Source organism: Canis aureus, chromosome X, assembly GCF_053574225.1.
Source record: "Canis aureus isolate CA01 chromosome X, VMU_Caureus_v.1.0, whole genome shotgun sequence".
Lineage (NCBI taxonomy): Eukaryota > Metazoa > Chordata > Mammalia > Carnivora > Canidae > Canis > Canis aureus.
In genome coordinates, this window is record NC_135649.1 from 88772411 (window position 1) to 88788077 (window position 15667).

General features: G+C 38.6%; 1 protein-coding gene across 3 annotated transcripts in view; it reads right to left on the reverse strand.

Moving 5' to 3' along the window:
* Window positions 1-15667, reverse strand: part of USP9X (ubiquitin specific peptidase 9 X-linked) — a 178047-nt gene that overhangs the window by 5773 nt on the left and 156607 nt on the right. For all 3 annotated transcript variants that reach the window (XM_077888368.1, XM_077888369.1, XM_077888367.1), the window contains exons 35-44: window positions 14521-15274; window positions 13797-13920; window positions 12905-13130; window positions 12274-12403; window positions 7948-8133; window positions 7260-7480; window positions 7082-7170; window positions 1477-1633; window positions 1106-1318; window positions 431-526 (exon numbers count right to left, since the gene is read on the reverse strand). In XM_077888368.1, coding sequence (XP_077744494.1) covers window positions 431-526; window positions 1106-1318; window positions 1477-1633; window positions 7082-7170; window positions 7260-7480; window positions 7948-8133; window positions 12274-12403; window positions 12905-13130; window positions 13797-13920; window positions 14521-15274 — 2196 coding nt within the window. The remainder of the gene's footprint in view (window positions 1-430; window positions 527-1105; window positions 1319-1476; window positions 1634-7081; window positions 7171-7259; window positions 7481-7947; window positions 8134-12273; window positions 12404-12904; window positions 13131-13796; window positions 13921-14520; window positions 15275-15667) is intronic.

The window sequence follows — 15667 nt, forward strand, 5'->3', positions numbered from 1 at the left end:
AAATCTATCAAATGCTTGATATTTTTCAACAATTTTGAGTGTCACTGAAGTCTTAGGCTAAATAATCAAGAACAATCTCCTTCACTGCCACATCTTAAATTTCTTTGGAATCCGTTTGCAGACTCAGCCTAACAGGAAATGTCCTAATCCTTTGTCTGAAACACTATCATTTTATGTTGACATCAATTGTCATACAGTTTTACTAAGTACAAAGAAGGGCACCCATTTGACCACGAAAACACCACAGGGGGAAGTTCAAACACATCACATCATGACCCTGCCCCAGCTATTCCTTTTTTGATCATGCTCTAAAGGTAGTCTAAATAATCCCTTTATTACTTTGCAGTCACAACAAAAATCTTAGCCACCCTTTAAATAAAGCATAAGAATCGATTCTAGGGGATAAAAATACAAATCAATCCCTATTTACCTGTTGGTACTGAGATCCAGGTGAATGGGGGTATAATGGGGCATCTTCAGGTGGAGGTGACTCATGCTCATCTGGGGCATCTTGGTCATCTGGCTCCTAATTTTAAATATTTAAAGATAAAGAATTATGTAGACAAATTTAAGTTTTTACTATCTGAAATAAAAATTTAAAAACCTACAGAACTGACCCACAACTTTCCTTTTACTGAATTTTTTTTTTAAGATTTTATTTATTTATTCATTAGGGGGACGGGGGGGCACAGACATAGGCAGAGGGAGAAGCAGGCTCCATGCAGGGAGCCTGATGTGGGATTCGATCCTGGGTCTCCAGGATCACACCTTGGGCTGAAGGTGGCACTAAACCGCTGAGCCACCCCGGCTGCCCTACTGAAGATAAATTAAAGCAGATGAAAAAAAACCTGACTTGGGTCCTCTTAGAAAGACTACATTTCAGGCGATTTCAGAAATTTCTTTCTTTTTTTTTTTTTTTGATTTCAGAAATTTCTATGAAAGAAGGCTCTCTTGTTAACTTAAGATTACATGTAGTAAACACTAAAGCAAACAAAACCCCAACAAAATTTCTTTGACATTAATACATAAACACTGGCTTATAAAGTAAAATTGCTTTCTTCCATTTCTATCTGCTGCACACTTGTGGCTTTTTTTTTTTTAATACCTCCTCTGGACAGAGTTCACAAGCTTTTGCCAGTGTCATCCTAGCACTATGTGATCTCTCCAAGAAATAACCATTTGATGTTTCATTGCTCTGCACTGGAGGAGACCAGTTGTTGTAAGTATATTGAGGATTGCCAGTGTATGGTCGTCTTTCAAGTTCATCTCCAAGCCATTCCACTGCCCAGGTCCACTTTCTTTTAAGATCTCCATTGCCCTTCAAAAGAAAATAAAACCATGTATGGAAAAGGTTTTAGAATACTTTTCAAAGTTAACTTAAAATAGCAAGTCCAAATTTTCACTGTTCCTTTCTTTAAAAAAGGAATCCCTAATTCTGATCCAGATTTCTACAAAATTAAGAAAAGAAATCCTCACCTGCAGAATCTGGTAAGCAACAGGACAATTGCTAAAAAGAGCTACCATACATTTTATACACTGGTATGCTCTTTTTTGATAGTGATTCTTAGAGCGCTGGATTGTGTCAAACAGCCCATCTCGGTCATCTGGGATCCCTTTAAGTGCATTATGAATTCTGAAAAAGAACCAAATATAAAAATTTGTAAAATCAAATAGCAGCTAACATTTATGGAGTGCCTACTATGCGCCACTCAATAAAGATTTTTGATGTAGTCATGTCATCTAATGCTGGAGAGCAGGTACAGTTATTGACTCCCTGAACAGATGAGAAGAGGGGTATAGACGGGTTAAACAGCTTGCTGGAGGTCATACAGCCACTCAGTAGTCTGTGCTCTTATCAACATGTTACCAATCCAAAATGGCTTTGCTATGTATGTAATTCAAAGACATTACCTGAAGTTACTTTAGGACACCAGAAGTAATACAGACTTAAAGTTAACTAACAACTAAGTTTATGACTGCTATACTTAAGAATTTGCTTCAGGTCAGTACCTTTTATAAAACTGCATTGCTCAAAGTAAGTAACCAGTGACTATGAAATGGTGATATAATTTATAAGTACAAAACAAACCTGAATTCTAATAATGAGCTATACAGCAAAGCAATTTTCACCAATGCTACTATTTAGCTGATTTGCCAATGATGGATGATTTCATTTTAGTTCTTGCCCAGAGTGATAGTCAATGATTTCTTGTCCCTATCCCTGCCCGGCCCAAGAAGCAACTTGGCTGTGGGGTAGAATGTGCCTTCTTTTGTGTTAAAAACATCACCTACCAGTAAACAAAATGTGGTGTATATACATACAGCTGATTATTATTCAGCCTTAAAAAGGAATGAAATTCAGACACATACTATATGTGGCAGTCTTTTTTTTTTTGAAGACTTATTATTTCAGAGAGTGCAAGTGCGTGCAAATAGGGTAGAGGGGCAAAGGGAGAGGAAGAAAATTTCCAGCAGACTCCCCATTGAGTGTGGAACGCTACACGGGGCTAGATCTCACAACCCTGAGATCATGACCAGAGTCAAAAATCAAGAGTTGGATGCTTAACCAACTGAGCTACCCAGGCACCCCTGTAACATGTATGAATCTTAAAGGCATTAAGTAAACTAGGCCAGATACAAGAGGACAAATACTGTATGATTCTATTTTTATGAGGTATTTAGAATAGGCAAAATCAAAGAAAGAATAATAGTTACCAGGAGCTGGAGAGGAGGGAGGGGAATGGGGAGTTATCGTTTATTTATTTTTTTTATTTTTAAAATATTTATTCATTCATGAGAGACACACAGAGAGAAAGGCAGAGACACAGGCAGAGAGAGAAGCAGCCTTCATGCAGGGAGCCTGACATGGGACTCGAACTCGGGATCACGCCCCGGAGCCACCTGGGCTGCCTGAGAGTTATCGTTTAATGTAGAAGTTTCAGTTTGGGATGATGAAAAAGTTCTAGAGATGGATAGTGGTGATGGCAACACAGTTATTATGAATATACTTCAAGCCACTGAATTGTGCACTTAAAAATAGTTAAAATGGTAAGTTATGAATATTTTTACAATTTAACTAAAAAATAATAATTACCTGTCTGCAATTCTGTGGTATATCCAAGAGAATTGAAAACAGAGATTTAAAAACAAAACATGTCCACGAATGTCCATAGTAGCATTACTCACAATAGCCAAAAGGTAGAAATAACCCAAATGTCTAACAATAGATGAATGGATAAACAAAATGTGGTATATCCACAAAATGCAATGTTACTCAGCTGTAAAAAGGAATAAAGTACTGATACATGTTCTAACATGTAAGATCTTGAAAACATTATGCCAAGTAAAAGAAGCCAGACACAAAAGGACATTTGCCTATGGTTAGGCAAATCCACAGAGACAGAAAGGAGATCAGTGGTTGCTGGGCGATGGGAGGTAATAGAGAATGACTGCTTAATTGGTTATGGGGTTTCCATTTGCAGGGATGAATATGTTCTGGAATTAGATAGTGGAAATGGTTGCATACTATGAATTTACTAAAAACTACTGAATTGTATACTTTAAAATGATTAAAATGGTGAATATTGTAAGTGAATTTTACCTCCATAAGGAAACATTACCTGGGTAGTAATTAGAAAAAGAATACTTACATAAACCATAAATTTTACTTAATAGAATGTTCCAAATAAAAATTCAAATTTGTTTTTGCATTACATGTATTCATAAAATATTTGGTTTGGAAATCATGACTCCAGCAATCTCGTAAGGTTTACTGATTTCACACTAATCAATCATATACAGGCTTTTGGCTGTTTAATCTGAAACACTTCAGTGTATCTTGTTTTTCCCTTCAGTTTTGTCAAGTGATAATGAAGTGTTAAGCCATTATTTCTGCTACATCACATTTTCTTCCCAGTAGTTTTAAGTGCTTTCAGATGCCATCTTTTATCAATATTATCTTTGTACGCCTTGTTCCCATTCAATGCCTGGTTGTGCCAGACACATGGTATATACTCCATAAATATTCAAACACTGCTTACCGAATGAACTAAAAGCTCACTATGAGAAAGTTATTTTCAAGTTTGGGCCAGTGATTCAAAATAATAATACCTTACTAAACTCATTACACAACAGTCAATTGTCCATATTTAATATAGCACATTGCCTTTACCATTATCGCTTGCTATAATGAATTGAGAGCTAAGATGTAAAGAACTGGTTTAAAGCTATAATGCTTACAGTATTTTTAAATGAAAAGAGTGAAAGATTCCATTAAAAACAACTATGCTGGGATCCCTGGGTGGTGCAGCGGTTTAGCGCCTGCCTTTGGCCCAGGGTGCGATCCTGGAGACCCGGGATCGAATCCCACGTCGGGCTTCCGGTGCATGGAGCCTGCTTCTCCCTCTGCCTGTGTCTCTGCCTCTCTCTCTCTCTCTCTGTGTGTGACTATCATAAATAAATAAATTTAAAAAATTAAAACAAACAAACAAACAAACAAAAAAAAAAACTATGCTTTTTTAGGGGGAGGGAAAGACAGGGGAAGAGAGAGAATCTTAAGTGGGCTACGCCCAGCACAGAGCCCTATGCAGGGCCTTATCTCACAATCCCAAGATCATGACCTGAGCCGAAACCAAGAGTAGACATTTAACCAAATGAGTCACACAGGTGCTCCTAAAAACAACTCTTAAGAAAAGTTTTTCTTCTTCTTTTTTTTTTTTTTAAAAGATTTTTATTTCTTTATGAGAGAGGGGGGGGAGGGAGAGGGGAGGGAGGGAGGAGTGAGGCAGAGACACAGGTAGAGGGAGAATCAGGCTCCAAGCAGGGAGCCCGATTGGGACTCAATCCCAGGACCCAGGGCTCTCTCCCTGAGCCGAAGGCAGATACTTAACCGCTGAGCCAACCAGGCATCCCTTAAAAAAGTTTCAAAAATTCTATAATCATACTGAGAAGGGTACTGGATGGTGTTCAAAATATATGGCTATAGTTTTGGAACTACTCAATTTCTTGTGTCATGAAAACTGATTTTTGGTTTAATAACTATTTTTAGAACAACACAACTTAAATCTATGATGGTAATTTCAGAGATAACTTGGAAATATTAATTCACGAATTCTGGCATTTGCAATCCCCACTAAGACTCAAAATTTTAAGTTCTTTTTTAAAAATACTTTATTTATTTGAGAGAGTGAGTGAGTGAGAACGAGAGCAAGAGCAAGGGGGAAGAGGCAGAGGGAGAAGCAGACTCCCAGCTGAGCAGGGAATCCAGGGGCTAGATCCTAGGACCCTGGGATCATAACCTGAGCTGAAGGCAGATGCTTAACCGACTGAGCCACCCAGGTGCTCCTATGAATCTTCTTAAAGCATTTTGTCGTTACAGAACTTGTCTTCAAGTTGCTGTTTTAACTACTGACAGAATATATGAATTTTGAACTGTTTCCGAAAATCAAGTATTATACTATCATCCATATGGGGAGGGAGGTTATAAAATCTGGCAGAGTTGTCAGCTAATTACATACTTCACCATCTATATAATTTTAGGTATTAAAAGATAATAGATGAAGTCTGAAGGATAGTTACGCTGGATAACCTCAGTTTAAAGAGAAAAACTGCACTCAAATTATCATATACTGAAAAACTAAAGCTGATGTTCATTATTCACAGATTTTGTATTTGTGTTTTTTCCTACTTGGTAAACTTTATTTGTAATGGTAAAAAATAGCATGGTGCTTTTGTGGTCATGTGCTAGGTGGCAAAAAAAAAAAAAAAAAAAAAAAAAAAAAAATTGGAGTCACCGAACATGTATGTTACCAGCTAAATCAGAACAAAGTGGCACTTTATATTGTACAGGAGTGTCCTTTTTGCTGTTTAGTGACACCTTTCCCACATGTTTGTACGTTTTGTTGATCTCATGGTTTAAAATGACACCCCCTCAAATGTGTAGTTCTGAAGTACCTAGTATTCCTAAGCTCAAAAAGGCTTTGCAGAGAAAATATTTTGTTACTTTATCAGACACAGGTTATTGGGAGGTCACTGTTAACAAGTCAGCAATGTATGTTAAGGGGTCTTTAAAAAGAAACACACATTTATGTATAGACTAGTCAACAAAAACCTAACCAGAAGCTTGCAGGAACCTAATCTCGTATTTCCCCTGGGAATAATGCCTTTGCATTCCCTCCTTCAGTATTCACAGTGACTTTATAGAAAATAAGTTCCATGAATAATGGGAACTGACTGTACTTACTTACCTAAGGACTATTTTTATATAATGAAATGTGACCTTATAGGACTCATTCTAAAACTACTGTAATCTAATCCTAAAATAACCCTAGCATATCAATGAAATTAAGGTATTTACCAAAAGTCTATGCTAGTTTTCCTTAATTATTATTTTTATATATTTTATTTATTTTCTATTAGTTTTCCTTAATTAAAAAAAAATCCAAATCTAGTAGTAAGTATGCAAATGGGCAGTGAAAGAATAAAAAGTGAAATCAAGTGAGGGAAGAAGGAACTTTTTATTCATTTTATTTTTATAAAGATTACATTTATTTATTTTGAAAAAGAGAGGGGGGAGGGAGAGAGAGCACAAGCAGGAGGGCACAGAAAATCTCAAGCAGACTCCATGCAGAGCGCAGAGCCTGATTTGAGACTCAATCTCAGGACCCTGAGATCATGACCAGAGCCAAAACCAAGAGATGGATGCTTAACTGACTGAGCCACCCAGGTGCCCCCTTTTTATTCATTCTTAAGCTTTTGTTTTATTTTTTTTAAAAAAGATTTTATTTATTCATAGAGACGGGGGGGGGGGGGGGGGGGGGGGCAGAGGGAGAAGCAGGCATCATACAGAGAACCTGATGTGGGACTCAATCCAGGGTCTCCAGGATCACGCCCTGGGCTGCAGGCGGCGCTAAACCGCTGCTAAACCGCTGCGCCACCGGGGCTGCCCAAGCTTTTGTTTTAATGTAAAACCTTTATTAGATCTCCAGGAGGTTAAACCCCTTCCCCCACCCCACCCCCCCAAAAAAAAAGCAGATTGGCAGTTTTTAGTTTAAAAGTTGGTCAACTAAGAAGGAGGATCTACCTGTGAGTCTGCCAGGAATCTTCAATCAGTAAGATTTGCAAAAGCAGATCCAAATAGGGCCGGAGTTCATAGGTGTAGGAATATGCAACCTAAAAATAGGAAAGACATGGTGAAAAACTTATTTAAAGGAGTAATAAATCAAATCAGAGAGGCATACGAATGTTTATTGTCCTTTAACCTGCCAGAGAAGTTCACTGAGGACAGTAGATGAGAACTGAGGATTCTCCCAGCAGCAAAAGCGAAGCAGTTTGACAGTTTCCTCTGAGTTACTGCAGTCCTCAATGATTTTCTTCACATAACTTGTTCTCACAAATAAAATGTCTGCCACATTCTGCTGAATTGGCATTATAGGTTGTGATAAATTAGGATCACCAAAAGGATTGGGAAGAGGAGGATTACCTAGAATACAGATTTGTCATCAATGAAAAACTAATAGGCTTCTCCACAATAAAATAATACAGCCTTCACCACAGAAAACAGCTTAGGAGTTTTGGATTTTAAAAAAATAACATTTAAAATCAATATTCCTAAGTACTATGAAGAAACTAAGAAAGTAATATTAGATATGAAAATGATCAGACAGACCAAAGATGATAAAATGCAAACTTAACTTAAAAGGTTAATTCTTAAACTATTTCATAAATAAAGTATCAACCTCATAACAAGTAGAGAGGAAAAAAAGATCCCCTTTAAACATGTGATAAAGGTGTAGAACCCAAAATATTATTAAAATATTCCAAAGCACAGACTGTCAGACTTTTTTTTTTTTAAACATTTAAGCATCTTCAGAATTACTTTTAACTGGGTACTATGTATGTTCAGCAGTATTTTAAAATCAATGTAAAGGAGTGAGCATTTGACTTTACCATTGATTGAAGATTGCATTCTTGAAGAGACATTGCAACAGCGGATCAGCTGTGACACAACAGAGTACAATTTGCCTAATTCAGCATACTGATATTTGATTGGAGGACCTGGACCTTCATCTAAAGACACAAGCATAAAGGTAGCAGGCACATTCAATTTCAAAAGCTGTGTCTTCTCTGCCACACCTACAATGAAGAAGAATACAAAAGAGAAAAAAATTAGGATGATGAAGGGATTCATAATAAAGCAGTTATCTAAAATATTTTTTCTGTAAGTTTTCGAATCAGAAAACCACTCTTATTTAGCATTTAGAATGATTTGACGAGAACAGAAAATCTACATGGTATAATTGGGGTGAAGTTTTTATTTTTTTATTTTTTAAAAACATTTTATTTATTTATGAGAGACAGAGAGAGAGAGAGATGCCGAGACACAGGCAGAAGGATAAGCAGGCCCATGCAGGGAGCCCGACGTGGGACTAGATCCTGGGCCTCCAGGATCACACCTTGGGCTGTAGGCAGGGGCTGCCGGGGTTGAAGTTTTTATAAGCCTATGATACTCCAGTCAAACCAGGCATCAAGGAAATCAACACTTACTTGACAGCATGAGCACCGGGTATTTTTTTTTTTTTTTTTTTTTTTGAGCACCGGGTATTATGCTGTATGTTGGCAAATTGAACTCCAATAAAAAAAATTAAAGGAAAAAAAAGAAAGAAAATGAACACTTTCTATGGTTTGAGTCTGGGGGACTAGCCTAGACTGCAATCCTCATCATAAGGGAGGATGATGAAAACTCTGAGAATTAAGAATGCTTGTATACACTGCCTCTTTATTTTCTTCTACAACTAAGCTACTTGAAAACCATGCCTAGAGGCATCTGAGTGGCTCAGTTGGTAAAGTGGCTGCCTTGGGCTCCCTGCTCTGCAGGGAGCCTGCTTCTTCCTCTCCCTGCTGCTATCCCTTGCTTGTGCTGAGAGAGGGGGAGGGAGAGGGAGGGAGGGAGGGAGGGAGGGAGGGAGGGAGGGAGAGAGAGAGAGAGAGAGAGAGAGAGAGAGAGAGAGAGAGAGAGAAAGGAAAGAAAAAAGAAAAGAAACCATGCCTAAAAAGTTGGTGGCATCTCAATTTTCTTATTTTCCCACTCTGAGCCCATGTCAGTTTGGTTTCTGCCCACTTTCCCGGGGTAAAGCTAAAGAACAGTACTAAACCATAACTGCTTCCTCTCCTTCTTGGATTCCTCTCTTCTTTCAACCTCTTCTCCTTGGTCTCGTTTGTGAGTCCTCCTTCCTCTTCTCTGAAAAATGGTTGCTCCTCAAAGTTCCCACACCAGACTATCTGCATGCTTTTCCTGGACGATCAAACCCACTCTAATGGCTTCAAGTTCCAGGTATTTTTGTCCAAATGATTCCAAAATATTTCCAGACAAATATATTAAGTATTCTACTGAATACTGAACATCACTATTTGGGTGCCCAACAGGCTCACACTCAATTTGCCCAAACTGAACTCATTTTACTCCCCTATCAGTGTTCTTCCCTCTTGGTACATGGCACTGCTATCTGCTCGGTTGAATCTTGGGCATCATTTAACATCTCTTCTGTGTTCCCCTCTCCTTAATATCCAATCACTAAACCTAAATTGAGACATCTAGGTGCTCCGGCAGTTACCTTTTCATTTGCTTTTATACCCCATTAGACGATAGACTATCCTTTATATTGTCATATTCCAAGAAGTATAAGAAATACAAGCCCACGGGCAGCCCCGGTGGCGCAGCAGTTTAGCGCCGCCTACACCCAGCACATGATCCTAGAGTGCCGGGATCGAGTCCCACATCGGGCTCTCTGCATGGAGCCTGCTTCTCCCTCTGCCTGTGTCTCTGCCTCTCAATCTCTGAATAAATAAGTAAATCTTTAAAAATAAAAAATAAAAATAAATGCCCACAATCCCTTATCTGAAATCCTGAGATTCAAAAAGCACTTATAATAAATACAAACTTCTTTCCTAAAGTTGGTGTCAAAACATGCTTTGTGGGAAAAGCTGGCCTGAACTGACAAGAGGCTATTTAGTCTTTATCCCCTCTTTCAGAGTGACTACTCATGCTTTACTGCGGAAATATTAATGTGTATGATAATAAGGTGCTGTCTTGGACCCTGCTATAGGGATATTACATAGTATATACATTGCCTTACCTTTCTTAAATCTAAACAATCCTGAACACCAAAGCATATGTGGTTTGAAGATTTCATATTAAAGTTTATGAATCTGTACTTGCTTTTAGCAGGGAGATCTTAATTAGATTATATTACAGACCAATGATGTATGCTTTGTGAATAGGCTATATCTAAAAAGAAAGCTGAACAGAATAGGATTTTTATGAATTCCTAAATTTGGTATTTCTAAGTTTTTTCTTTTTTTAAGATTTTTTTTTTAATTCTTATTTATTTATGATAGTCACAGAGAGAGAGAGAGAGAGAGAGAGAGAGGCAGAGACACAGGCAGAGGGAGAAGCAGGCTCCATGCACCGGGAGCCCGATGTGGGATTCAATCCTGGGTCTCCAGGATCGCGCCCTGGGCCAAAGACAGGTGCTAAACCGCTGCGCCACCCAGGGATCCCAAGATTTTATTTATTTATTCATAAGAGACACACACAGAGAGAGGCAGAGACACAGGTAGAGGGAGAAGCAGGCTCCATGCAGGAAGCCCAATGTGGGTGGGACTCAATCCCGGAACTCCGGGATCACACTCTGAGCCGAAGGCAGATGCTCAACCGCTGAGCCATCCAGGCATCCCAAAAATTTTTAAAGAAGTTATTATCTGCTAAGTCTTTGAATCAGTTTCCAATCTGGCGAAATATTAGTAAGATTTTAAATGGCATGTCAATAAATTAATCATTTTGGAAACAGTGCATGAGCACCTGATTGATAAGAAATTTTTATAAATTTAGGGTTGCCTGGCTGGCCCAGTTCAAAGAGCATGCGACTCTTGATCTCAGAGTTGTGAGTTTGAGCCCTAGGTTGGGCATAGAGATTACTTAAATAAAACAAACAAACGTTTATATTCTTAATCATATGAAATTTACCACCCCATACAAAGCCAATGAACAAACACTAAAAGATAATGGATGGATTTTTCATAATATTCCTAATTGTACATCTTTTTCATTTAAAAAACATTTACTGAGTGTCATTGTGTGAAAACTTCTGATCTTTGCCATCTCACTGGGGAGCAACACAAAAATTTGAATACAATCAAAACCAACAGAGTAAGTAGAAGATAGCATAACAATATACTTTTAAGTGAAGTATTCTGGGATCACTGATCAGGCAATGTTAGATTACTTTGAGAAAGTAAGTTATTAAGCAGAGGCAGTAACAAATAATAGGGTAATTCAATATTTATATTATATGTAATTTTAATTCAGTTTACTCCAACAAAAATTTATGTTCAGACCAAGTCCTTTACTCAAGGACTCACCACGTCACTCAACTTGGGTGAGTATCAACCATCTGGGGAGTTTTCGAAAATGTGGATTCCTTGTGATAGCTCTGAGAATTCTACTTAAGTTGGTGTGGTATGGGGCCTAGGAATCAGTATTTTCATATCCAGACAGGTCTGGCACCACCGCTTTAGGAGATAAAAGTATGATTAAGACACAGATTCTGGGCAGCCTCAGTGGTGCAGCGGTTTAGCGCCGCCTTCAGCCTAGGGTGTGATCCTGGAGACCCGGGATCGAGTCCCACACGTCCATGCTCCCTGCATGGAGCCTGCTACTCCCTCTGCCTCTCTCTCTCTGTCTGTCTCTCATGAATGAAGATTTTATTTATTTATTCATGAGACACATACAGAGAGAGAAGGGCAGAGACACAGGCACAGAGAGAAGCAGGCTCCATGCAAGGAGCCTGATGTGGGACTCGATCCCAGGTCTCCAGAATCACACCCTGGGCTAAAGGCGGCACTAAACCACTGAGCCACCAGGGCTGCCCAAGACACAGATTCGGAGGATGCCTGGGTGGCTCAGTTGGTTAAGTGTTCAACTCTTGATTTTTGGCTCAGGTCATGATCTCGGGGTAGTGAGATCAAGCCCAATGCCAGGCCCCAGGCTGAGAGTGAAGCCTGCTTAAGATTCTCTCTCCCTCTGCCCTTCCCCCACCACTTCCTCGCTCTCTAAAAAAGGACAGATTCTGGCCTGTGTCTACTGCAGAGATATGCAAAAAGAACTATAAAGTACAAGGTGAAAAGTGCACTGAAAAATGTCTCATCATTAGACTAAAGGACTTTGCCACTTAATAGAATACATTAAAACAGATTTAGAATAACTTAAATTCTTACCTAAATTGGCATACATTACAAACAGATTGAAATACTGCTGTAAATGACGCCCATGCTCTGAAACTTCCCTTCTCAAGAGATTGAGAACTGCCCTTAGTAGGTGATCGCTCAGGCTTAAGTTGTCGTAAGCCTGTAAAGGATAAAGCACTGGCTATTTTTCATTTCAGTGACAAGATATAGGACAATATAATTCTATTTGCATAAAAAGCGCAAACACATACAAATACAGGCAGAAATTTCTGGAAGGACTAATCACAAAAGAAATGATTAAAAAGGGTTGCATCTTAGGAAATGAAGATCTGAGGTAGATTTTATCTAGAGCCTTCATGATATTTTAATTTTTAATAAATGGAGGTCCATTACACAAAAACTTTATAATCTACATAACAATGTGTACAATTAAGCCACCGCTTGTAACTAAACGAACACAGAAAATTCTGTTGCTTTTAAAGCGCCAATAATTGCTATTCATTGCTGTGAAATACTTTTACTAAACTCCTAGATATCAGATGGCGTGGGGTGTGTGCATACACATACATATCAAACAGATGCACATATATTTGCTGACTCAAACTTTCAGGAAAGCGATCTGTAAGCATTTAATCATTAGAAAGAAAACCAGGAAAATTACCTGACTAGAAGGTCCAGGAGATGCAAAAGGTGAAGGACATGGCCCATCTTGCAAGGAAAAATGTGCAATAAAAACTATAAGTTTTGCAAATGCACCCCTCACTTCTGCACTGGGGCACTCTAGAAGGTATTCAGAGAAGCGATTGGAAACATTAAAAAGGACATTGTGGGCAAACCAAAAACGTACATTCTTGCTGTGACGAAGGAGAATACACAATGCATCATACCTAAGAGAAAACAAAACAATATCTATGAATGTCAATTCAATGATATGTTTTGTATATAGTACAGATATGGGTCTCTATGAACCAAATAAAAATCAAACACCGTTTACTACTGGAAGGAGAGAATCAGCCATGGTTGCTTTTAGTATCAGTGTTAAAAGGACAGATGACTACTACAACTCGGTATCTTCTCACAGAGTGACAACAGAGATGAAAGTTTATCCAGTCCTCTACAAATCCATTACACCAAACTCTTCCTAGATTTGATGACAAAATAATCCCTAACTTAATCTTCCCTTAACATCTTCCCACTGGATGAGTACATAAAAATTGTTCAATAAAAGTATTATAATGGCCTCTGTACGTTCACAACTTTGATACTTAAGGACACTTTTTTTTAAAAAAAAAGATTATTTATTTATTCACAAGGGACACACACACACACACACACACACACACACACACACAGGCAGAGACACAGGCAGCGAGAGAAGCAGACTTCCTGCTAGGAGCCTGATGTGTACTCGATCCTGGATTCCAGGATCACGCCCTGAGCTGAAGGAAGATGCTCAACTGCTAAGCCACCCAGGAGTCCCAACTTAGGACACTTTTATTAAGGAACCAAACTAAATGCTACTATAATAGGAATGAAAACCAAAAGAAACGTACCAATCACTGGCAGAGCCACGGACTATTTTCTTGGTGTGAAATCCTGTAGTAAAAAGGAACCTAGCAGCAAGCTGAATACTAATCATAGTGATTTCTTCTGCTTCAGGCAACAGGTGATCTTGCCCTATAAAAAAAATGGAGATTAAAAAAAAAAGTGTCAAACGAATTTCTATGTCTAAGCTCAATTTTCAAACAAGTCTGCATTTCCACTGATTCCCAAATGTTCTGAACTTTACTAACTGTGCCCCCACCCCCCCAAACCCGGCTAACTTTTGAAATAATTCTTAGTTCAGTGAAGCACGTTTCAAACTAATGCTTGAGTCAAAACCAAATGGTTTTAATAAATAAAACCTCCTCTGTTTTCAAATAGCAAGAGAATATATACTGCTCAAAGGTAACAGTCATCTGAAACATGGCTTAAAAACAGCTGGGCAGCCCCGGTGGCTCAGCGGTTTAGCGCCGCCTTCAGCACAGGGCCTGATCCTGGAGACCCAGGATCGAGTCCCACGTCGGGTTCCCTGCATGGAGCCTGCTTCTCCCTCTGCCTGTGCCTCTTTCTCTCTCTGTATATCTCTTATGAATAAATAAAATCTTTAAAAACAAAAAACCAAAAGAAACAAAAACAGCTTAAAGTAAAAACACAAACATTTTGATACTTGCTAAGAAATCATACAAGTAAAGTAAGAGTTATGCTTCATTCCTAAGATAAATTCTTGATACTTACCTGGCGGAGGATTTAAGTAAACACCATTACATGTAAGCAGTTTTTTCATAAACTGAAAATATTCCAAACTGTACTGCATTCGGTTATGCATGAATTGCACGTTCTGTTTCCGTACACTTCTCTCAATGGCCGATGGCATAATAATCTGATGGGGTCTTGTGGTGATAGCAAGCTCTGATATATATCTTATCAATTCATCACTCTGGTCTATGGTATCCAGTCGTTCGTAAAAAAGTATGTAAGCATTCCACCACCTTTTCTGGCGCCTGTATGACATGCGCTTCATCATGTGATCAAACACCTCTCCCATGTACTCTCCACCAAAACACTGGTTTTTCATTTCTTCGTCGTCATCCATTTTACACTCTGTTACATCTCCATCATCAAATTTATACCAGCGATTTCTCTCACCATCTCCACCATTCCTCTGAATGATATAAGAATAATAATGTCCCCCGCTTGCTTGGCCACTGTGTACCAGCACACCCACAAGTCTGTATTTTGTGCTTCCTGCTGTCTCACTTTCAGACTGCTCATTCTGCTGTATCAACTGACTCTCTGGGTTTACGTTATCTCCTTCTAGCTTTGCAACACCTGCGACTGTGTAAGGTTCCATGTCCAGCTCTCGAGGAAATTCAAAATAATCATTGAATTTGATTGCACATTCTCTTTCCCAGTCATAGTCAAATCGTTTCAGTTGGATAGCAAGAACAGGAGGTAATTTTTTAATTAGCAAGCGCTTTACAGTATCAACCTAAAACAAACAGAGCAAGTTACTAGATGTTCTTTTATAATCCACTGCACAAAACAAACTATAAAACTGTATTATTAAATTCTCGTGAAGACTAATTAGAGGTTACAAGTGTAAACAAACACACGGCAATGAACATAATAATCAAGGTAAGTCTGTCACAGTGGGCATTTAAAAAATGCTAAAACTATTAATATGGAAATAGTGGATGCCACTTGTTAAAAACTGCAGAAATTAGTGACACAGACATTACTCATTGCCTGGATTCTATATTGTCTGTGCTATCTAACCATTGTTACTTGTTTCATGTTTACTGTTATTCTAATGAAGGTGTGCTCTGTTATGAGTAAACTGAAGATACACAGTAGCAGCTTATTTACTGGGCCATTAGGTGCC